This window comes from Eurosta solidaginis, unplaced genomic scaffold (assembly GCF_040869045.1).
Source record: "Eurosta solidaginis isolate ZX-2024a unplaced genomic scaffold, ASM4086904v1 ctg00001119.1, whole genome shotgun sequence".
NCBI classification, from domain to species: domain Eukaryota; kingdom Metazoa; phylum Arthropoda; class Insecta; order Diptera; family Tephritidae; genus Eurosta; species Eurosta solidaginis.
Window position 1 is genome coordinate 323,518 of NW_027136965.1, and position 23,423 is coordinate 346,940.

The following is a 23,423-nucleotide window of genomic DNA, read 5'->3' on the forward strand; positions in this document are numbered from 1 at the left end:
GTATCAAATTAAAGGTATTAATGAGGGTTTTAAAAGGGAGTGGTGGTAGTTGTATAGGTGGTCGCCTTTTCAGAGATATCGCCATAAAGGTGGACCAGGGGTGACTCTAGAATGTGTTTGTACGATATGGGTATAAAATTAAAGGTATTAATGAGGGTTTTAAAATGGAGTGGTGGTAGTTGTATAGGTGGTCGCCTTTTCGAGATATCGCCATAAAGGTGGACCAGGGGTGATTCTAGAATGCGTTTGTACAATATGGGTATCAAACGAAAGGTGTTAATGAGTATTTTAAAAAGGGGTGGGACTTAGTTCTATAGGTGGACGCCTTCTCGAGGTATCGCAACTTAGACTTTGTTTGTACGATATGGGTATCAAATGAAAGGTGTTAATGAGTATTTTTAAAAGGGAGTCGGTCTTCGTTCTTTAGGTGGTCCTTTTTCGAGATATCGCCATAAAGGTGGACCAGGGGTGACTCCAGAATGTGTTTGTACAATATGGGTATCAAAAGAAAGGTGTTACTGAGTATTTTAAAGGGAGTGGGCCTTAGTTCTATAGGTGGAAGCCGTTGCGAAATATCGCCATAAAGGTGGACCAGGGGTGACTCTAGAATATGTTTGTACGATATGGGTATAAAATTAAAGGTATTAATGAGGGTTTTAAAAGGGAGTGGTGGTAGTTGTATAGGTGGTCGCCTTTTCGAGATATCGCCATAAAGGTGGACCAGGGGTGATTCTAGAATGCGTTTGTACAATATGGGTATCAAACGAACGGTGTTAATGAGTATTTTAAAAGGAAGTGGGCCTTAGTTCTATAGGTGGAAGCCGTTTCGAAATATCGCCATAAAGGTGGACCAGGGGTGACTCTGGAATGTGTTTGTACGATATGGGTATACAATTAAAGGTATTAATGAGTGTTTTAAAGGGAGTGGTGGTAGTTGTATAGGTGGTCGCCTTTTCGAGATATCGCCATAAAGGTGGACCAGGGGTGATTCTAGAATGCGTTTGTACAATATGGGTATCAAACGAACGGTGTTAATGAGTATTTTAAAAGAGAGTGGGCCTTAGTTCTATAGGTGGAAGCCGTTGCAAAACATCGCCATAAAGGTGGACCAGGGGTGACCCTAGAATTTGTTTGTACGATATGGGTATAAAATTAAAGGTATTAATGAGGGTTTTAAAAGGGAGTGGTGGTAGTTGTATAGGTGGTCGCCTTTTCGAGATATCGCCATAAAGGTGGACCAGGGGTGATTCTAGAATGCGTTTGTACAATATGGGTATCAAACGAAAGGTGTTAATGGATATTTTAAAAGGGAGTGGGCCTTTGTTCTATAGGTGGAAGCCGTTGCGAAATATCGCCATAAAGGTGGACCAGGGGTGACTCTAGAATGTGTTTGTACGATATGGGTTTAAAATTAAAGGTATTAATGAGGGTTTTAAAAGGGAGTGGTGGTAGTTGTATAGGTGGTCGCCTTTTCAGAGATATCGCCATAAAGGTGGACCAGGGGCGACTCTAGAATGCGTTTGTACAATATGGGTATCAAACGAAAGGTGTTAATGAGTATTTTAAAAGGGAGTGGGCCTTAGTTCTATAGGTGGAAGCCGTTGCGAAATATCGCCATAAAGGTGGACCAGGGGTTACTCTAGAATGTGTTTGTACGATATGGGTATAAAATTAAAGGTATTAATGAGGGTTTTAAAAGGGAGTGGTGGTAGTTGTATACGTGGTAGCCTTTTAGAGATATCGCCATAAAGGTAGACCAGGGGTGACTCTAGAATATGTTTGTAAGATATGGGTATCAAATGAAAGGTGTTAATGAGTATTTTAAAAGGGCGTGGGCCTTAGTTCTATAGGTGGAAGCCGTTTCGAGATATCGCCATAAAGGTGGACCAGGGGTGACTCCAGAATGTGTTTGTACGATATTGGTATCAAATTATAGGTATTAATGAGGGTTTTAAAAGGGAGTGGCCCTTAGTTGTATATGTGAAGGCGTTTTCGAGATATCGACCAAAATGTGGACCAGCGTGATCCAGAACTTCATCTGTCGGGTACCGCTAATTTATTTATATATGTAATACCACGAACAGTATTCCTTCCAAGATTCCAAGGGCTTTTGATTTCGCCCTGCAAAACTTTTTCATTTTCTTCTACTTAATATGGTAGGTGTCACAACCATTTTACAAAGTTTTTTCTAAAGTTTTATTTCACGTCAATAAACCAATCCAATTACCATATCCCTTTATTCGTATTTGGTATAGAATTATGGCATTTTTTTCATTTTTCGTAATTTTCGATATCGAAAAAGTGGGCGTGGTCATAGTCGGATTTCGTTCATTTTTTATACCAAGATAAAGTGAGTTCAGGTAAGTACGTGAACTAAGTTCAGTAAAGATATGTTGATTTTTGCTCAAGTTATCGTGTTAACGGCCGAGCGGAAGGACAGACGGACGACTGTGTATAAAAACTGGGCGTGGCTTCAACCGATTTCGCCCATTTTCACAGAAAACAGTTAACGTCATCAAATATATGCCCCTACCAAATTTTAAAATGATTGGTAAATTTTTGTTCGACTTATGACATTAAAAGTATCCTAGACAAATTAAATGGAAAAGGCCCGAGCCACGCCCATTTTGTAATTTTCTTTTATTTTTGTATTTTGTTGCACCATATCATTACTGGAATTGAATGGTGACATAATTTGCTTATATACTGTAAAGATATTAAATTTTTTGTTAAAATTTTACTTTAAAAAAAACTTTTTTAAAAGTGGGTGTGGTCCTTCACCGATTTTGCTAATTTTTATTAGGCGTATATATAGTAATAGGAGTAACGTTCCTGCCAAATTTAATCATGATATCTTCAACGACTGCCAAATTACAGCTTGCAAAATTTTAAATTACCTTCTTTTAAAAGTGGGCGGTGCCACGCCCATTGTCCAAAATTTTACTAACTTTCTATTCTGCGTCATAAGTTCAACCCACCTACCAAGTTTCATCGCTTTATCTGTCTTTGGTAATGAATTATCGCACTTTTTCGGTTTTTCGAAATTTTCGATATCGAAAAAGTGGGCGTGGTTATAGTCTGATATCGTTCATTTTAAATAGCGATCTGAGATGAGTACTCAGAAACCTACATACCAAATTTCATCAAGATACCTCAAAATTTACTCATGATATCGTGTTAACGAACGGACGGACATGGCTCAATCAAATTTTTTTTCGATCCTGATGATTTTGATATATGGAAGTCTATATCTATCTCGATTCCTTTATATCTGTACAACCAACCGTTATCCAATCAAACTTAATATACTCTGTGAGCTCTGCTCAACTGAGTATAAAAATGAAATATCGCAGACAGTTACGAGCGTAGACTTGAACATGATATTGGCTGCAATATCTGCACAAACATCGACAGTGTCATCGCAACTTGAGGAACAAAAGACACATATGACATCACAACTGGAATCGCAGGAGACACGTTTAACATCCAAGATGGAATCATAAGAGACAGGTTTAGCATCCAAGATGGAATCCCACGAGGCACGTTTTTCGGAAATAGCACCCAGGATTGAAGCACAGGAGGCACGTATATCCGAAATGTCGGGACAAATTTCAGCACAGGTATCATCACAAATCTCTGCACAACTGGAAGCCCGTATGGACGAAAAAATAATGTAGTTTGAGAAAAAAATCGAGGCCGAGGTAGACGCTTTAAAAGGGCGTATACAGGAGCTGCCACTAAATCGACCAGCTGTTTCAGCAAGCAGTCCGAAGGTAAAAACTCTATCTTTTCACGGCTCTTTTCCTTTCCTAATATTTAAGCTACAATTTGAGAAGACGTCAGCAGTGAACAACTGGAATGCGGAAGATAAAGTTGCTGCACTGTTCGTGGCATTGAAACGGCCTGCAGCTGAAATCTTACAGACTATTCCAGAGTACGAACGGAACAGTTATGAAGCATTGATGGCCGCTATCGAGATACGTTATGGAAGCGAGCATAGAAAATTGATATACCAAATTAAGTTGCAAAACCGTTACCAAAAAGCGAATGCGACTTTGCAGGAGTTTGCCTTGGATGTTGAAAGATTGGCTCATCTCGCAAATGCAGACGCACCAGTGGAATACACCGTGAGGGTCAAAATTCAAAGCGTTATAAATGGAATATGGGATGTCGAAACGAAACGAGCTACATATGTGAATCCAAAACCAACATTCGCAGGAACGGTATCACATGCTTTGATTCAGGAAACAGCATGGCTTCTGTGTAAGCCAGCTTTCAAAGCACGCCGTGTGGAAGTAAAAAGGCCAGACTGGGTGAACACAATATTGGAGGCACTCAAAGCATCGCGGCTCTGGCGACCCAGAACTCCTCATGGATCTAGGGAGTGGGAGGGCGGGATGGCTTAGAAGGTCGCATGTGGTCATAACAAATCGTTCCGAGATGGCCGGGCTTGGTACCGGAACGTACCGGATCTGCATCCGGCAAAGGACCATCAACACCGATAACACTCCACAAGGCCTTCGGGAAGTGTCCTTATCGCTAAAACAACATCACAAAGAGACGGATTCCCACTACCAGGAATATGAAGATGGAATGTGGAGGGGTAAAAAGCAAGTATACTGGTGGAACATATGCCGCAGGATGCTAGCAACCCGCGCGCGCAGCAGGCCTGAGACTATAGAAAAGTCGGTAGCGTACAAAGGAGCAAAGAAAGCTTTTAGTGCTGCCATTAAACAAAGTAAGCTTACGTGCTGGGAAGCGTTTTGCGAGGAAGTGGATTCCCACTACCAGGAATATGACGATTGGGGACCCGCCAATAGAAATACTCACTTCAACGAACTATCTGGGAGTGAGGCTAGACAGCAAACTCACCTTCTCGGATCGCATACGAGAGCTGCGCGCACTATAGCGAATTTGAGTAGATTAATGCAAACACAGGTGGTCCAAAGCCATGCACAAGGAAGCTGTTTTCATCAGCCTCGGATTCTATACTCTTATACGGTGCAGAAATTTGGCGAAAGCAATGAAATACCGGATAAATCGAGTCGCCATCGCCTCGATCCAACGCAGAGGGGCGCTGCGAATAGCTTCGGCCTACCGCACGGTCTCGGCTGAAGCTGTCCTGGTCGTTGTGGGAACCATACCGATATCTCTTCTCACTGAGGAAAGAACAGCAATATACGACAACGGATCGCAAGCGAGTAGAGCAGCTGTTGCCATACAGTCGCGAAAATAATCGATTCGACGCTGGCAAGAACAGTGGACCAACAGCATCGTAGTAAAGTTTACTAGGAACTAATCCCTGACCTGAATCCATGGTTGAAGCGACCACACGGAGAGGTAGATTTTTACCTGATCCAGTTTCTAACGGGACACGTTTACTTCCGCAAATTCCTACACAGAATGGGCAAGGTTGATATCCCGAGCTGCCTGTACTGTGGGAAAATAAACGATGTACGCCACACCTTCTTCGAATGTGGGCACTTCCCCGATCAGCGAAGAAGGGTAGAAGAAGCAGTGTCATCAATAACAAGTCCTGCCGAAGAGACGGTCAGCACGTATGTGAGGCATAAACTTATCAGTAAACGAGAAGACGGATGCCTAGCCCATTAGCGTGAGAGTAGCCATAGTGCTCACGTAGCGCGCACCCGTACCGGAAGTAATGCTTAACGCGGTCCCAGGTACGGGAATTTGCGCGGGCTGTAGGAGGTTAGGTTTAGCGGAGAGTCTCGCAGCGAGGTTTAAATATCCCGGTCAGTGCATAAAGCATTTCCTCCATCCACGAAACAAAAATATTATTACAACTCAGAAGCCACGATATCTCTATCAACTTAAGTTCTCTCGATATCTCTATCAGCTTAAGTAAATCTCTGTTAACTTAAGTTCTCTAAATGCTCCCGCTCACTTAACTTAGTCCCGGTTGAATTTAGCTGCTTATTTACCGAGCATCAGTACTTTGTGTTTTCTATCCGCTGTTAGAACACCTTGCCGCCAAAAAATAAAAGGTAAAAAAGGAACTTTGCGATTTCAACAACAATTGATGCGATTTTTTACGAAATGCTACTGAACACCCCCTGATCCTTTCCTTATCAGATACTTCCTCACCTACTTCTTCAAACTATCGTAACTTTACTTAACCATTTCACCTATTCTTTGTCATTTTCACCTGTCTAATTTTCGCCGATCTCAGTATAAATTATTCACTGTACCTAACTCTCTAAGCTAAGACTCATTTATTAGTTTTAAGAAAATTTTTAGATTTTCTTTTATTTTCAAATGTAATGTAATTTCGTGGTAAGGGCAAACACTGTAAAAATATTTTATGGTTGTGTTTAAATTAAACAAAGTTGAGCAAAGGAAATGCCAGAACATTTTCCTTCACTTGTATTTTTGTTTCATCATTGTCTAAAGATTTTAAGATGTGTCTTCTTCTCCAGAAAATTTAAATTCAGTAACAGTTGAGCCTTTCCACATACGCTAGGGAGAATACTGACCTTCGTATTCACAATGCCGGCATTTTGCTTCGATCTGTGTAAATTTACCTTTTTGGCCAATTAGGTAGAGCGACAAAGGGGAGGAGTTTCTAAAAAAACTTTTAACTTTTTAAGCTAAGCTCTTGAAAAACAATGAACAGCAAAATAACCCGGTCTCGAAATTGCAAGCGCATATTTTAAAATCACGGAATTGAAAATACGTACATTCCTTATACAAAAATCTCGATCAACAAATATATCTTACCAAAAAAACCAGTGGCTGATGAAAAATAAATTCAAGACATGTTCTGATGGGGGCGGAAGTTGTCGAGGCCCACTCTGGTATGGCGGACAGCATCCTTGTGTACAACATTCTCTTGGCAAAGAACAATAATGACCTCCTTCACAGAATCTAGCCGATACCTGTTGATTATACATTTACATTTTTATTAATTTAAATTTAAATTAAAATCCGAAATAAATTAGCAATTGAAGCAGATCTGCCTCAAAGGGTAATTATTTAAAATTTCATAAATGTCGAAATGTGGAGAGTGAAAAAAATGTTATGCAAAATATGACATCGAAGAGTGTACTGATTATACGAGAACAAGGTCACACTATTAACGGCACTAAATACTGATAAAAAATTAGAGCTCCCTATAAGTTTATGTGTGATTATTGACGGCGAAACGTATTTGAAAATGTACTTGAAAACGTTACCAAGTACCCAGTTCTACACCTTGCAGTTTGGAGAGGATATCACTGATTCGGAAAAACCTATCCAGATGGAAAAGTTTGGCAGAAAGGCTCTGATTTAGAAAGTTATTTATGAATGCGCTTTTGAAAATAGAGAAACTAACAAAACACTTTCAGAAGTAAAAACAAATATGTAAGTGAACAGTATCGCTAAAAGTGGACAAATATGTTGTACAAAAAAGAAGTCGGGCTTCCAAAGTTCGATCTTTCGGTCAGCAACGAATAAATTAATAAAATTTGTGTCATTGATATTAATATGTATTTCCATGCTAATAAAAACAAATGTACAAGCAAAGGAACTGTTAGCAATTTATGAGTATTTTTTACCTTGCAGAACTTTTTGAACCAGTCTTTATACTTGGGCAGCAGTGTTGCCATTTTAGCTAATATATAGGTTTTAATTTATACGTTAAGCTATAGAAATGTGCGTTTAATTATAAGGGTTTTTTTTTTACTTCCTTTTGTATACCCAGCTGTACTTGCACACAGGGTCTTACAACTTTGATTGGATAACGGTTGGTTGTACAGGTATAAAGGAATCGAGATAGATATAGACTTCCATATATCAAAATCATTAGTATCGAAAATCCGTCCGTTAACACAATAACTTGAGTAAATATTGAGATCTCTTCACCAAATTTGGTCACGAGCTTATCTGGACCTAGAATAGATTGGTATTGAAAATGAGCGAAATCAGGTGACGACCACAACCTTTTTTATATATATAACATTTTGGAAAACACAAAAACCTGATTACTTAGTAAATAATACACCTAGAATGTTGAAATTTGACGTGTGGACTGATATTGAGACTCTTGATAAATATTTAAAAACAATTTTTGAAATGGGCGTGGCACCGCCCACTTGTGATAAAATAAATTTTGCAAATATTATTAATCATAAATCAAAAATGGTTAAACCTTACTTACTTACTTAATTGGCGCTTAACCATCTAAACGGTTATGGCCGTCCAACAAGGCGCGCCAGTCGCTCCTTCTCTCCGCCAACCGGCGCCAATTGGTCACACCGAGGGAGTTTAAATCGTTTTCCACCTGGTCCTTCCAACGGAGTGGGGGCCGCCCTCTACCTCTGCTTCCATAGGCGGGTTCCGATAGAAACACTTTCTTGGCCGGAGCATCATCTTTCATTCGCATAACATGGCCTAGCCAGCGCAGCCGCTGCGTTTTAATTCGCTGGACTATGTTGATGTCGGCATATAGCTCGTACAGCTCATCATTAAATCTTCTTCGGTACTCGCCATCGCCAACGCGTAGAGGTTCATAAATCTTTCGAAGAACTTTTCTCTCGAACACTCCCAAAGACGCTTCATCTGCTGTTGTCATGGTCCATGCTTCTGTCCCATATAGCAGGGCGGGTACGATAAGTGACTTGTAGAGTATGATTTTCGTTCGCCGAGGGAGGACTTTACTTTTCAATTGCCTACCTAGTCCAAAGTAGCATTTATTAGCAAGATTGATTCTTCGATGGATTTCAGTGCTGATGTTGTTGCTAGTGTTGATGCTGGTTCCCAAATAAACGAAGTCTTTTACTATTTCGAAATTATGGCTGCCAACAGCAGCGTGGTTGCCAAGACGCGTATGCGCTGACTCTTTGCTCGATGACAGCAGGTACTTCGTTTTGTCCTCATTCACCATCAAACCCATCTTTACCGCTTCTTTTTCCAGTTTGGAGTAAGCAGAACTAACAGCGCGGGTGTTTAGGCCGATGATATCAATGTCATCAGCATATGCCAGTAATTGCACGCTTTTATAGTATATTGTTCCAGTGCGGTTAAGTTTGCAGCTAGTATAATTTTCTCCAGCATCAAATTAAAGAATTCGCACGATAGTGGGTCACCCTGTCTGAAACCTCGTTTAGTTTCGAACGGCTCGGAGAGGTCCTTCCCAATTCTGACTGAGCTGATGGTGTTGCTCAACGTCATTTTGCACAGCCGTATAAGTTTTGCGGGGAAATCAAATTCAGACATAGCGGCATATAGGCAGCTCCTTTTCGTGCTGTCGAAGGCCGCTTTAAAGTCGACGAAGAGGTGATGTGTGTCGATTCTCTTTTCACGGGTTTTTTCCAAGATTTGGCGCATTGTGAAAATCTGGTCGATGGTAGATTTAGCAGGTCTGAAGCCGCACTGATAAGGTCCAATCAGCCGGTTCACGGTGGGCTTCAATCTTTCGCACAATACACTTGAAAGGACCTTATATGCGATATTAAGAAGGCTGATTCCACGATAGTTGGTGGATTTTGCAGTATCCCCCTTCTTGTGGACTGGGCAAAGAACACTTAGATTCCAACCGTCGGGCGTTCACTCGTCCGCCCATATTTTGCTAAGAAGCTGCTGCATGCGCCTTACCAACTCCTCGCCACCGTACTTGAATAGCTCCGAAGGCAATCCATCAGCGCCCACGGCCTTGTTGTTTTCAATCTGGTTATTGCTATTTTAACTTCGTCATAATCGGGCGGAGGGATATATATTCCGTCATCATCGATTGCGGGATCGGGTTCTTCATCTCTGCGCGGTGAATTGCTGCCTCCATTTAGGAGAGCAGAGAAGTAGTCCCTCCATAATCTAAGCACTCTTTGGACATCAGTTATAAGGCTTCCGTCTTCGTTCCTACAGGAGTTTGCCCCGGTCTTAAAACCTTCCGTCTGTCGCCTTATTTTTTGGTAAAATTTTCGGGCGTTATTCCTGGTGGCTAGCAGCTCAAGCTCCTCGCACCCACGCCTTTCTGCTTCTGCTTTTTTCTTCCTGAAAAGGCGTCTCGCTTTCCTTTTCAACTCACGATAGCGTTCGCACACCCCTCGTGTTGCGCTCGCTTTTAACGTAGCCCTGTAGGCAGCGTCTTTTCTTTCGGTTGCAACGCGGCATTCTTCATCGTACCAGTTGTTTTTTCGTGGCCGGGAACCAATTTTTTCCTCGGCGGCAGTACGAAGTGCTTTAGAGATATGCTCCCACTGCTCCTGTATTCCTTCAGGATGAGTTGCGCTCTCAGAGAGCAGGTGTGAGAGTCGAGTTGCGAAATCATTGGCAGTCTGTTGTGATTGAAGCTTTTCGACGTCTAGCTTTCCTTGTGTTTTTTGTTCCTTGGTTTTAGTCGCCTTGAGGCGGGTGCGTATTTTGACTGCAACGAGATAATGGTCCGAGTCGATGTTAGGTCCTCGGATAATGCGCACATCTAAAACACTGGAGGCATGCCGTCCGTCTATCACAACGTGATCGATCTGATTGCGATTATTTCTTGCTTGATGTATCTTTTTATGCATGAACCTCGTGCTGGATATGACCATGTTTCGAGCACCGGCAAAGTCAATCAGCCTCAGTCCATTAGGATAAGTTTAATTGTGAAGGCTGAACTTTCCGACTTTAGGGCCACCTTCTTTGCCCACCCTGGCGTTAAAGTCGCCAAGAAAGGCTTTTATATCATGACGGACGCAGCGCTCGTATGTGGGTTCTAATTGTTCGATAAAAAGTGTCTTTCACCTCATCGTCTTTCTCCTCTGTCGGCGCATGGGCGCAGATGAATGATATATTAAAAAATTTTGCTTTTATTCGGATAGAGGCGAGACGCTCGGCCACAGGCCTGAACGCCAGCACTTGGCGACACAGTCTCTCTCCCACCACGAATCCGACGCCGAAACCGCGCTTATTCATATGGCCACTCCAATAGATGTCACAATTTTTGATCTTCCTTCTTCCTTGCTTCGTCCAACGCATTTCTTGGATGGCGGTGATATCAGATATTGCTTTGACGAGGACATCAACCAGCCGGGCATCTGCACCAATCCCATTCAGGGAGCGGACGTTCCAGGTGCATGCCCTCAATTCATTGTCTTTCAAACGTTTGCCATGGTCATCATCAATAGAGAGTGTATTTATCCGAGGCTTGTTGTTATATTTCATTGGAGAATGGTTTTATGTGGCGGTTCCCAAGCCCAGCGTACAACCCGCTCAGCGGTTAAACCTATCGTAACAAGATTCGGCAGAAAGGTTTCCTTTACTATAAGGAATGCTTGAAGAAAAATTAACGAAATCGGTTAAGGACCACGCCCACTTTTATATAAAAGATTTTTAAAAGGGCCGTGGACGAATAAAATAAGCTATATCTTTGCAAAAAAGAGCTTTATATCAATGGTATTTCAAATAGGGAAAAGTTCAAATTTTAAAAAATGGGCGTGGCATCGCCCCTTTTATGACTAAGCAATTTTCTATGTTTCGGGAGCCATAACTCGAAGGAAAATTGGTTCAGAATAGAACCATATTGTAACAAATATTAGCAGCGCTAAGGGATTCTATTATCTCTAAGCCGATGCTAAGCAGTGATTCAAGTCACATCAATAATTCAATCATTATGACTACACATATGTACGTATACGCAGGGAGAAACAACGCACAAGCACATGCAGATATCTTATCTGAGATATGCAATATAATTGTGGAAGTGTCGCTCACAAACACACGCGCATATGATAGCTATACACAACATCTGTAGTTATAATTATAACAGATAACCAACTAGTACATTCTAGAAATGGAAGCGCCTAGAAGATGCAACGAGGAAATCAAAGAGTATAAAAGGCACCAACGGTAGAGGCGCTGCAATCAGTTTCGATTAAGCACGCTATCTGTCGGGCAATAGTAAAGTTATTTATTGTGAAGTAATTGAATAAAGGCCATTTTGCATTATTAAATATTGGAGTTATTTATTCAACAGTTTAGTGATTCGAACTTAGCAGAAGGTTGCAAATAAGAGGATTTGCAGTAAATTCGTTACAATTGGTGTCAGAAGAGGAATTGTTGAATAAATTCCGAATATTTTGAATACAACTTGGACATGGCAAAGTTCAGTGAATTGAAGATCCAGCAACTGAAGAAGGAGTTGGAGAGCCGTGGATTGAATACAAGCGGCATTAAACTCGAACTTCAGGCACGACTACGAGAGCACAAGGAATTAACGTGGAAGAGTATGTCTTTCCTCTTGATGGCGAGGAAACAACAAAAATTGAAGAGAAAAATGAAACATCGAGCACAGACTTGAACATGATATTGGCTGCAATATCTGCACAAACATCGACAGTAACATCAATGTCGTCGCAAATGTCATCTCAACTGGAAGAACAGAAGACATATATGGCATCTCAACTAGAATCCCAGGAGAACCGTATAACATCCAAGATGGAAGAACAGAAGACATGTATGGCATCCAAGATGGAATCACAGGAGACACGTATTGCAGAAATGTCATCTGAAATAACATCGAAGATTGAAGCACAAGAAACGCGTATTTCAGAAATGTCGACACAGATTACATCAAAGATGGAGGCACAACTGAAAGAACAAGAGACACGCATAACAGTACAACTCGAAGCGCAAGAGGCGCGTATATCATCAAAACTCGATGCGCGCATGGACGAGAAAATAACGCAGTTTGAGGAAAAATTGAGGCCGAGGTGGATGCTTTGAGAGGTCGTATACAGGAGTTGCAACTAAATCGCCCAGCTGTTGCAGCAAGCAATACGAAGGTAAAAACTCCATCTTTTGCCGGCTCTGTTCCTTTCCAGGTGTTTAAGATTCAGTTTGAGAAGACCGCAGCAGTGAAAAACTGGAGTGCTGATGATAAAGTTGCTGCACTATTCGTGCCATTGAAAGGATCTGCTGCTGAGGGAGAGTGGAACAACTACGAAACATTGATGAGCGCTCTGGAGAGGCGATACGGAAGCGAACACAGGAAGCAGATACACCAAATAGAGTTGCAAAACCGCTACCAAAAAGCCAATGAGACTTTGCAGGAATTTGCGTCAGATGTCGAAAGGCTTGCACATTTGGCGAATGCCGACGCACCCGTGGAATACACCGAAAGGGTAAAAATTCAGAGCTTTATAAATGGCATACGGGACGTCGAAACGAAGCGAGCCACATACGCAAACCCAAAGCCAACATTTGCAGAAACGGTATCACATGCATTGACTCAGGAAACTGCCTCACTATTGAGTAAACCAGCATACAAATCTCATCGTGTGGAAGTAGAAAGACCAGATTGGGTAGACACAATTTTGGAAGCACTGAAGGGATCACAACAGAAAAATGCCGGAGTTATTAAATGTTTCAAGTGCGGCAACTCAAGTCATATTGCACGACATTGCAGCACCGGTCCCAATAGCTCCAACAATGTGGGTGGCCGTAAACGCAGAACTGAAGGAGATGAGCAAATCTCCAAGTCCACTCAATCGTTAAACTAAAGCGAGTCAGCCGCAAGGGCGACAGCTGGCTCCCTCAATTGAATGCCCCATAACCTCTATCTCACAAATTGGAAGAAGGTTAAACAATCTTAATGTCGGAGGACATGTGGATGAAAAGGAACGTTTACTGACTGTATATAGGACTGCATCTCATTCCATCATTCGAGCGGATTTAGTCAACAAGATAATAATACCATTGCATGGAGCAATATTGCATACAGCCACTGGAGAAGACAGCACGGTTCTAGGAGAAGTATCATGTGAAGTCGCAATTGGGAACGTCACAGTAGTACACAATTTTATAGTGGCAGAGATTGTTGATGAAATCATAATTGGAGTGGACTTCTTAATCGACCAAGGCATCAAGATCGACATGTAACGCGAGACGATGAGATATAAGAACATGGATGTGCCACTTAATTTCGGCTACAAGAGAGGCTACAGCAGTAAACGAGTGCTGGTGGAAGAGAGTCAGCAAATACCACCAAAATCAGAAGCAGTCTACTGGCCAAAGGTTGATGGAGATTGTGGGACAAACAAATTTTGGGTTGTCGAAGCAGCAAACAAATCAACACAGAACATACTTGTAGGAAAAACCCTGGCTATGACAAAACAAGATGGACGTATTCCGGTAAGAGTACTCAATGAGTTCAAGTCACCACTCAAACTGACAAAAGGAGCTATATTGGGAAGATGTCAAGAGGCTGAAGTAGATATTAACTGTGAACAGCTCCAGGAACACGTTTCAACTAGCAAGACTAATCTTTCAAATGACATCACGGCATAGACAGAGGGGCTAGATCAAGATTATCAGAGAAAGGCGAAGCAACTGCTACCAAAGTACGCAAACATATTTGACCACGGTGGTTCCAAGCCAGGACGCACCAATGTTGTGAAACATCAAATTGACACTGGAGAAGCGAGGCCGATACGTCAAGCTCCACGTAGTGTTACACTGGCGATGCGGGAAGTTGTGAGTCAAATCATACAAGAAATGAGCGACAGCGGCGTCATCGAACCATCAGCTAGTCCATGGAGCTCACCTGTGGTACTTGTAAAGAAGGATGGGAAAATAAGATTTTGCGTGGATTACCGCAAGTTGAGCGACGTTACGAAAAAGGATAGCTACCCATTACCAAGAATTGACGACACTCTGGACTCGCTCTCTGGTACGAAATGGTTTTCCACACTGGACTTGAAAAGTGGCTACTGGCAAGTGGAGGTGAAGGAGGAAGACAAAGAAAAAACAGCCTTTAGCGTCGGAGATGGTCTTTGGCAATTCCGCGTCAGGACAGATCACGCAGCATTGAAATGGCTTCTGCAGTTCCGTAATCCGGAAGGACAATTGGCACGATGGATCGAGCGACTACAAAGCTATGACTTTTCCTTTGAGCATCGAAAAGGTAGTACCCATGGAAATGCTGATGCAATGTCCCGAAGACCATGTAGTTTGGAATGCAAGCACTGTTCAAAGGCCGAGGCTAAAGAAGACATTATAGATGTCAGGCTAATGACTAAAACATGTACAGATGAATGGGACAAGGAACAGCTAAGTGTCAGCTAGAAGATACAGATCTGTCACGTGTTATGCAAGGACTCGAATGAAACGAAAGACCAAACAGAGAAGAGATGTCAGCAGGGAGTCCCATTGCGAAGTCATATTGGGCACAGTGGAACAGTTTAGAATTGATATCCGGTTGCCATGAAGGCAAGGAGTATGGGAGAGTGAGGATGGTAATTGCAAGAAGAAACTGATAGTTGTTCCCAGAAAGAGGATTCCTGATGTGCTCAGCGAGCTGCATAATGGTCCAAGTGGAGGTCATCTTGGAATCACGAAGACGCTCGAGAAAATTAAGCAGATATTCTATTGGGTTGGTAGCAGTCAGTCGGTCACCGAGTGGATTGCCAACTGCGAGGTTTGCAACAGAGCGAAAGAGCCCAAAACACGAAGTCATGGCCAGATGAAGCAGTATATTTCATGTGCACCATTTGAAAGGATCGCCATGGATGTCGCAGGACCATTTCCTATTAGCAACCGCGAAAACAAATACGTACTGGTGGTTATGGATTATTTCTGTAAATGGTGTAACAGGTGTACCCAATCCCAAACCAACAAGCAGAAACAATAGCAGAAGTGGTTACAAACCATTGAGTTGCAAGGTATGGGATACCAATGGAGTTACATTCTGACCAAGGCAGGAATATTGAATCAGCTGTGTTCCAAGAAATGTGCAAGAAGTTGTGCATTCGGAAAACAAGGACAACTGCATTGCATCCTCAGTCCGATGGTATGGTGGAACGTTTCAATAGAACATTGGAGGAGCATTAAGGGTAGTAGTAGACAAGTACCATAAGGACTGGGATATACACATATCATTATTCTTGATGGCCTACCGATCGGCAGTACTTGAGACAACGGGCCAAACTCCCGCAAAAGTAATTTTTGGCAATGACCTTCGACTGCCAGCTGATTTGAAGTATGGGATAGATGCCGATGCGGATAGAAATGTCAAGAAATCCACTAGTGTCTTGGAAGAAGAACATTACATACCCAGCTGTTGACTTGAAATGCCGTTGTTGTTTGTTTTGTGTGCTTAATAGTATTACAAGGCTGCGCAATAAAACATATACATATTGTAACGAATTTACTGCAAAGCCTCTTATTTGCAACCTTCTGCTAAGTTAGAATCACTAAACTGTTGAATAAATAACTCCAATATTTAATAATGCAAAATGGCCTTTATTCAAGTACTTCACAATAAATAACTTTACTATTGCCCGACAGATAGCGTGCTTAATCGAAACTGATTGTAGTGCCTCTACCGTTGCTGTCTTTTATACTCTTAGATTTCCTCCTTGCATCTTCTAGGCGCTTCTGTTCTAGAATCTACTAGTTGGTTATCTGTTATAATTATAACTACAGATGTACGTGTATATCTCTCATATGCGCGTGTGTTTGTGAGCGACACTTCCACAATTATAATTGCATATCTCAGATAAGATATCTGCATGTGTTTGCGCGTTGCTTCTCCGCTACGTGTACGTACATATGTGTAGACATAATGATTGAATTATTGATGTGCATTCACGTCACTGCTTAGCATCGGCTTAGAGATGACAGTACCCCTTAGTGCTAATAATATTCATTACAATATTTTGATGTCACTTCTACCGGACTGTATGTAATATTTGTTCCAAATATGGATCAAATCGGACCACAAATACGATTTTTTTAATATCTCGATATTGCGCCACCTAGTGGCGTTTTTTTTATAGGTCGCTTTCTATTCTTATATGTATTATGTGTTCCAAATATGAGCCAAATCGGACCACAAATACGATTTTAGTGAATACCTCGATCCTTGCGCCACCTAGCGGCGATTTTTTTCATAGGTCGGCTTCTATTCTTGTATGTATTATGTGTTCCAAATATGAGCCAAATCGGACCATAAATACGATTTTTATTAATATCTCTTTCCATGCGCCACCTAGCGGCGATTTTTTTCATAGGTCCATTTCTATTATTGTATGCATTATAAGTTCCAAATATGAGCCAAATCGGATCACAAATACGATTGTTGTGAATATATCGATCCATGCGCCACCTAGCGACGATATTCCAAGTTTTAAGCTTGTAGGTTATCGGGAAGTTACTTAAATTTTAATTACAAAATTCGTTCACAACGGCCGGCCGTGCAGCCGTGCAGCCTGTCAAGTCAACCTAAATAAAACCGTTTAAAAATAAAAAAAGAATGAACAGGATTAGCCTGGTGTTATAGGGCCACTTGAGGACAGTGCGCTGCCACAACGTCCAATTATTATAACCTCTATATCTTTCGACGTTATGTTGAAAACTTCTCTCCATCTTATAATAGCCCTATGGATTGTGTTTACGTTCCTATCTATTTAAGTAATTTGATAATAGTGTGACGAATATTACCATCACTAGTAATAAACTCCCAACACAAAAACATTGAAGCGAGCCACACTGTGTACATAAACACATCAATCATCATTTAAAAAAAAATAAATAAATGTAAGGCGCGATAACCTCCGAAGAGATCTAAGGCCGAGCTTCTCTTCCAATTTGCGTCGTGCTCCTCTTGATTTTTCCCTACAAATTGGCCGGACGGGACCTACATGTTTTATGCCGACTCCGAACGGCATCTGCAAATCTGCAAGGCAGATGAGTTTTCACTGAGAGCTTTTCATGGCAGAAATACAATCGGAGCGCTTGCCAGACACTGCCGAGGGGCGACCCCGCTTAGAAAAATTTTCTTCTAATTGAAAAATCTTATTTCTAAAATTTTGATGTTGCTTTGCCCGGGAGTTGAACCCAGGGCATACGGTGTGATAGGCGGAGCACGCTACCATCACACCACGGCGGCCGCCCAATCATCATTTACACCATACATATAAGGCACGAAGAGATATTACGCGCACACACTTGTAGCCGAAAATTGCTACCCATACACACGCATATGATTGTGAAAAACGCATAAACTACAAATATCTATAGCTAAGAAGAAGATATGTACATCAGTTCTGGCAGGCGAAATGTCTACATAGACTGTAGTAGAAATATGCGAATGAAGCTGCAGAGAGTATAAAAGAGCGCAAGCTGAGTAGTTAAAAAATCATTTTGATTTAAGCAAGCTATTGGTTGTGAAGTATCAGTGTTATTGTGAAGTACTTTAATAAAGGCCATTTTGCTTTATTGAATATCAGAGTTATTTCTTCAACAGTTTAGCGATACGAACGTTAGTAGAAGGTGTAAAATAAGCGGAGTTTCTCTAAATTCGTTACAATTGGTGTCAGAAGAGGAATTGTTGAATAAATTCCGAAGATTGGGAATACAACTTTGACATGGCACAGTTGAGTGAATTGACGATCCACCAACTCAAGGAGGAGTTGGAATTCCGTGGATTGGCTACTACTGGCAATAAATCCCAGCTACAAAAACGACTAAGTGTAGCTATGGTATTTGAAGGAATCAATGCTGACGAGTATGTCTTTCATTCTGATAGCGACAAAACAACAAAAATGGAAGAAAAAACGAAACACCGCAGACAGTGACGAGCACAATATCTGCACAAACATCGACAATGGCATCTCAGCTGGAGTCATAGGAGGCACGCATTTCAGAAATGGCGTCGCAAATGTCATCTCAATTGGAAGAACAGAAGACATATATGTCATCTCAACTGGAAGCGCAAGAGGCACGTATATCTGGAATGTCGACACAAATTTCGGAACAGGTATCATCGCAGCTCTTTGCGAAACTGGAAGAGCAGGATGCAAAAATTTTACAACTCGAGAACAAAATTGATGCCGAGATAGAAGCGTTGAAAGGTCTTATGCAACAGTTACAACTAAATCGCCCAGCTGTTCCAGCGAGCAATCCGAAGGTAAAAACTCCATCTTTTGACGGCTCTGCTCCTTTCCAGGTAGGTATTCAAGCTTCAATTTGAGAAGACGTCAGCAGTGAACAACTGGAATGCTGAAGATAAAGTTGGAAGCACTGAAATCTTACAGACTATTCCAGAGTACGAACGGAACAGTTATGAAGCATTGATGGCCGCTGTCGAGAGACGATATGGAAGCGAGCATAGAAAGGAGATATACCAAATTGAGTTACCAAATCGTTACCAAAAAGCGAATGAGACGTTGCAGGGGTTTGCGTCGGATGTTGAAATGTTGGCTCATCTTGCAAATGCAGATGCAGCCGTGGAATACACCGAGAGGGTTTAAATTCAAAGCTTCATAAATGGAATACGGGATGTCGAAACGAAACGAGCTACATATGCTAACCCAAAGCCAACATTTGCTGGAACGATATCCCATGCACTGACTCAGAAAACAGCGTCACTTTTGAGTAAGCCCGCATACAAAGCCCATCGCGTAGAAGTGGAAAGACCAGATTACGTAGACACAATTTTGGAAGCACTGAAGGGATTACAACAGAAAAATGCCGGAGTTATGAAGTGTTACAAGTGCGGTAACCCAAGTCACATTGCACGTCATTGCAGCACCGGTCATCGTAGTTCCAACTTGGCTGGTCGTAAACGCAAAGCTGGAGGAGATAGGCAAGAGCGAGTCAGATGTAAAGATCGAGAACTTGCCCCAGTTATTGAATGTCGTGTGATACCTATCTCGCAAACTGGAAGGAAATCGAGCAGTATTACCGTCAAAGGAAATGTGAATGGCAAGGAGCGTATACTGACTGTAGATACGGGCGCACTTCATTCTTTAATCCGATCTGATTTGGTCAACAGGAGAGTTGAGCCATTATCTGCAACAAGATTGCGTACGATTACTGGCGAGTATAAACAAGTACAGGGAGAAGTGGTGTGTGAAGTCTTAATTGGGGAGGTCATGGTTCTACACAAATTCGTTGCGGCATAGATCGTTGAGATCGGATTTCTTAGTTGACTATGACATCAGGATCTATATGCAGAGAAGGATTAGGCAGTATAAGAACAAGGATGTGCCACTTAACTTCAGTTTTGAGCAAGGTTTCAGCAGTAAACGAGTTCTGATGAAAGAGATTCGACAAAAACCACAAAAGTCAAAGGCAGCAGATCGGGCAAGGGTTGATGGAACGAATGGGCCAAACAAATCAAAACCGAAGGTACCTGCGAGAAAAACACAGGCATTGACAAACCATAATGGAGGCACTAAAACGAAGGAAATAATTTTCAAGAAAGAATGCAAGGGTGGTTGCAAGCCAGCGCGCACTACTGTTGTGAAACGTCAACACGATACTGATTATGCAAAGCCAATTCGTCAAGATCAAGCCCTACGAAGTAGTTCATTGGCCAAACAACAGAGTGCAAGGGAACGGTCCAGGATAATGAGTAGTAGGATGAAACACAGGTACGACAAGAACAATAATTCGGAAGGTTTCTTGGAGGGAGATTTTGTACTGATATACAACCCTAACTGGCGGAAAGGTGTACCATCCAAATTTTGGTGCAATTGGGAAGGCCCGTACAAAGTTGTGAAGAGGATCAGTGATACCATCTACCGCATACAAACAATTGGGAAACCACGAAATAGAAGGGTGGTTCAGTTGGAGAGGCTAGCAGCGGTTGGGTCGAGAGATTTGTCTGATCGGGACTTAGGTGGAGGGCGGTGTGACGAATATTACCATCACTAGTAATAAACTCCCAACACAAAAACATAGAAGCGAGTCACACTGTGTACATAAACACATCAATCATCATTTACACCCATACATGTATATAAGGCACGAAGAGATATTACGCGCACACACTTCTAGCCATGGTTCAACTATATACAGGTTGGCTCATCTGTAAAGCAACAAAATATGTCTGTTCAAATTGTCAAAATCTGTGTATTGGTGTTGGTGCGAATGGTATGGAATGGAAACATAAAACTTAGCAGTTTTTGTATGTGTAAGTAAAATGTTGCCAATGTGTTGGTTTCATTTTGAGTTTGCCATCTCCTTTTGACAATCGCTTCGACCATGCAATGACATAAATAAAATCAGCTGATGAGATGAGCCAACCTGTACATAATTGAACCATGCTTCTAGCCAAAAATTGCTACACATACACACGCATATGATTATGAGAAACGCATAAACTTCAAATATACATGTATATAGCTAAGAAGGAGATATGTACAGCAGTTCTGGCAGGCGAAACGTTTAGACTGTAGTAGAAATATGCGAATGAAGCTGCAGAGAGTATAAAAGAGCGCAAGCTGAGTAGTCAATCAATTTGATTTAAGCAAGCTATTGGTTGTGAAGTATCAGTGTTATTGTGAAGTACTTTAATAAAGGCCATTTTGCATTATTGAATATCAGAGTTATTTATTCAACAGTTTAGCGATACGAACGTTAGTAGAAGGTGTAAAATAAGCGTTGTTTCCCTAAATTCGTTACAATAACTTTAAAGAACACTTTATTTGCATTTTATTAACTCAAGTTTGTTTTCTATTTTAATTTATTTTCATTCTAATTTTTTTTAAATCTAATAAGAATCTAGCATTGAAATAACCTACAAGTAATGACTGCTGTTCTAGAAAGTTCTTTATGAAGGATATACGGGTAAATTTTTTTTTAAAAAGAGGGTGTGAGCAGAACCTTTTTAATTTTTTAATTGCCTTTGAATGAATCTTGATACAAAGATAGACAATAGTCAGGCACCTCATCCCGAGAAGGAGAGCAGGGGAATGAAAAGCGAGAAGTGAGGCGAGGAAAAAAAGTTTTCGAATATTAATAAAAACGAAAATGGTGTGAAAACTCGTTTTCATGCAAAGTTACATACGAATGCACATCCACGAGAAAAAACTTACCATTGTTGACATATCGAATCCACTAAATATTAAAATAACAATGAGAAACATCGTTTCTCGTTCCTCCTGTATCTGCAAACTGAGTAATTGGATTTTACCAAATATGTTTTATATACCAATTGATTTCATCCATATGTTGATGTTGACCGTTAATCTATATGATGAAATTTTTATATGTACATATATAATTTCTTGTAAAAGCCTACTACATATATGTACGATTATAAAAGCATATTTTCTGTTTTAAGCGATTAAACTGGGCGCTTATGTAGGTACATATTTTACTCAATAACTTTTTGTGTATTGATACTTAATTAACAAGCTTTACTGAAATCGATTTATGATGCTTTTATTCACAGGTAAACTTATTAATCTTGCTAAGCCATTAAATTTACTTTTTTGTCAGTTGATAAAAACATTTGACAAAAACATTATTATTATATTTATCAACTTTATCTTCGATAACTCCTCACTACAATTTTCAAGTGAAAATTCTATAAAAAGTAACGAAAAGAGCAAGTTTTGTAAACCACCCCTTGTTAACATTTGCTTTCTTCATTTTAGACATCTGTTTTAAAACAATCCCCCTGCTTATGTCATAGCATTGCCAACAGCAACTAAAACCCTATGGAATCAGGGCTCCCCAAAAACAGTGCAATAATGTTGCGGGCCCTTATAAAAATTACGTTAAGGTAGAGGCATGTGCGAACGACATTGTTATCGCCGTCTCGAGAATTGGGAAAATTTTAGAATAGCACCCCCGAGTTCGGGGTAAAACTTGGTATCAAATGAAAGAGGGAGTTGTCCCGATCACAAATATATATATTTTAAAGTGCGCAAACTTATAATTTAAAAGTTATTTGTTGTTAAAATTTGCAAATTTCCATAGCACTTTAAATTAAAATTTACATATCTTTCAAAACCTTAATCCACATACATATCTATATAAATTGGCAACGATAAATTTAAATTGCATTTTTGTATATTTCACATTTCATTTTTGCATTGTTTTTACTTATTATAAATGTTTTTATTAAATCAATCGCGCTTTTGTAGCAACATGCACATTTATATATATGTATATATATTTTATTGATGACATTACAAAGCTGTGCTGCCACATAAACAAAAAAAACTAATATAAATATTACCTTACCACCTTTCAGTTAATAAAGAAAAAGGAAAATATATATTTTTACTACTCATTTTGAAAAGTTGAAACACCTTTCCGCGTAGGCGGCCTTCGGCCGCGCTTATAAAAAATAACTCTGGGCTACGCCATGCCAAGCCCGGATGTGTGGTATAACCGTGGCTACCGCCACGATGATGTCCTTCTGCGTAGTACACCCTTCTGCGCAGAAGGTTGTATTACGCAGAAGGACATCGCCGTGGCGGTAGCCACGGTTATACCACACACCCGGACTTGGCATGGCGTAGCCCAGGGTTATTTTTTATAAGCGCGGCCGAAGGCCGCCTATGCAGAAAGGTGTTCTACGCAGAATTACTGTGCATGGCGCAGTCGGTGTTGGATCGGCTAACATAAGAGTTATAAGGTAATATCAGCTCGTTCACGAATGCAAAAAAGAACTTTTTAAAATGTTTGGTAGATAAAGACTAGAAAAG

The 23,423-nt window shown here is 40.9% G+C and overlaps 1 protein-coding gene across 9 annotated transcripts in view; it reads right to left on the reverse strand.

Moving 5' to 3' along the window:
* Nucleotides 1–23,423, reverse strand: part of LOC137235971 (uncharacterized) — a 114,352-nt gene that overhangs the window by 57,031 nt on the left and 33,898 nt on the right. For 3 of the 9 annotated variants that reach the window (XM_067758687.1, XM_067758688.1, XM_067758686.1), the window contains one exon: nucleotides 6,739–6,896. The exons of 2 other annotated variants lie outside the window; for them this stretch is intronic. In XM_067758687.1, the coding sequence (XP_067614788.1) occupies nucleotides 6,739–6,896 (158 nt within the window). Of the gene's footprint in view, nucleotides 1–6,738; nucleotides 6,897–21,800; nucleotides 21,955–22,195; nucleotides 22,332–22,737; nucleotides 22,754–23,423 lie in introns of those variants that run through there. 4 more of the 9 variants (XM_067758684.1, XM_067758683.1, XM_067758685.1 and 1 more) reach the window with 3 other exon arrangements.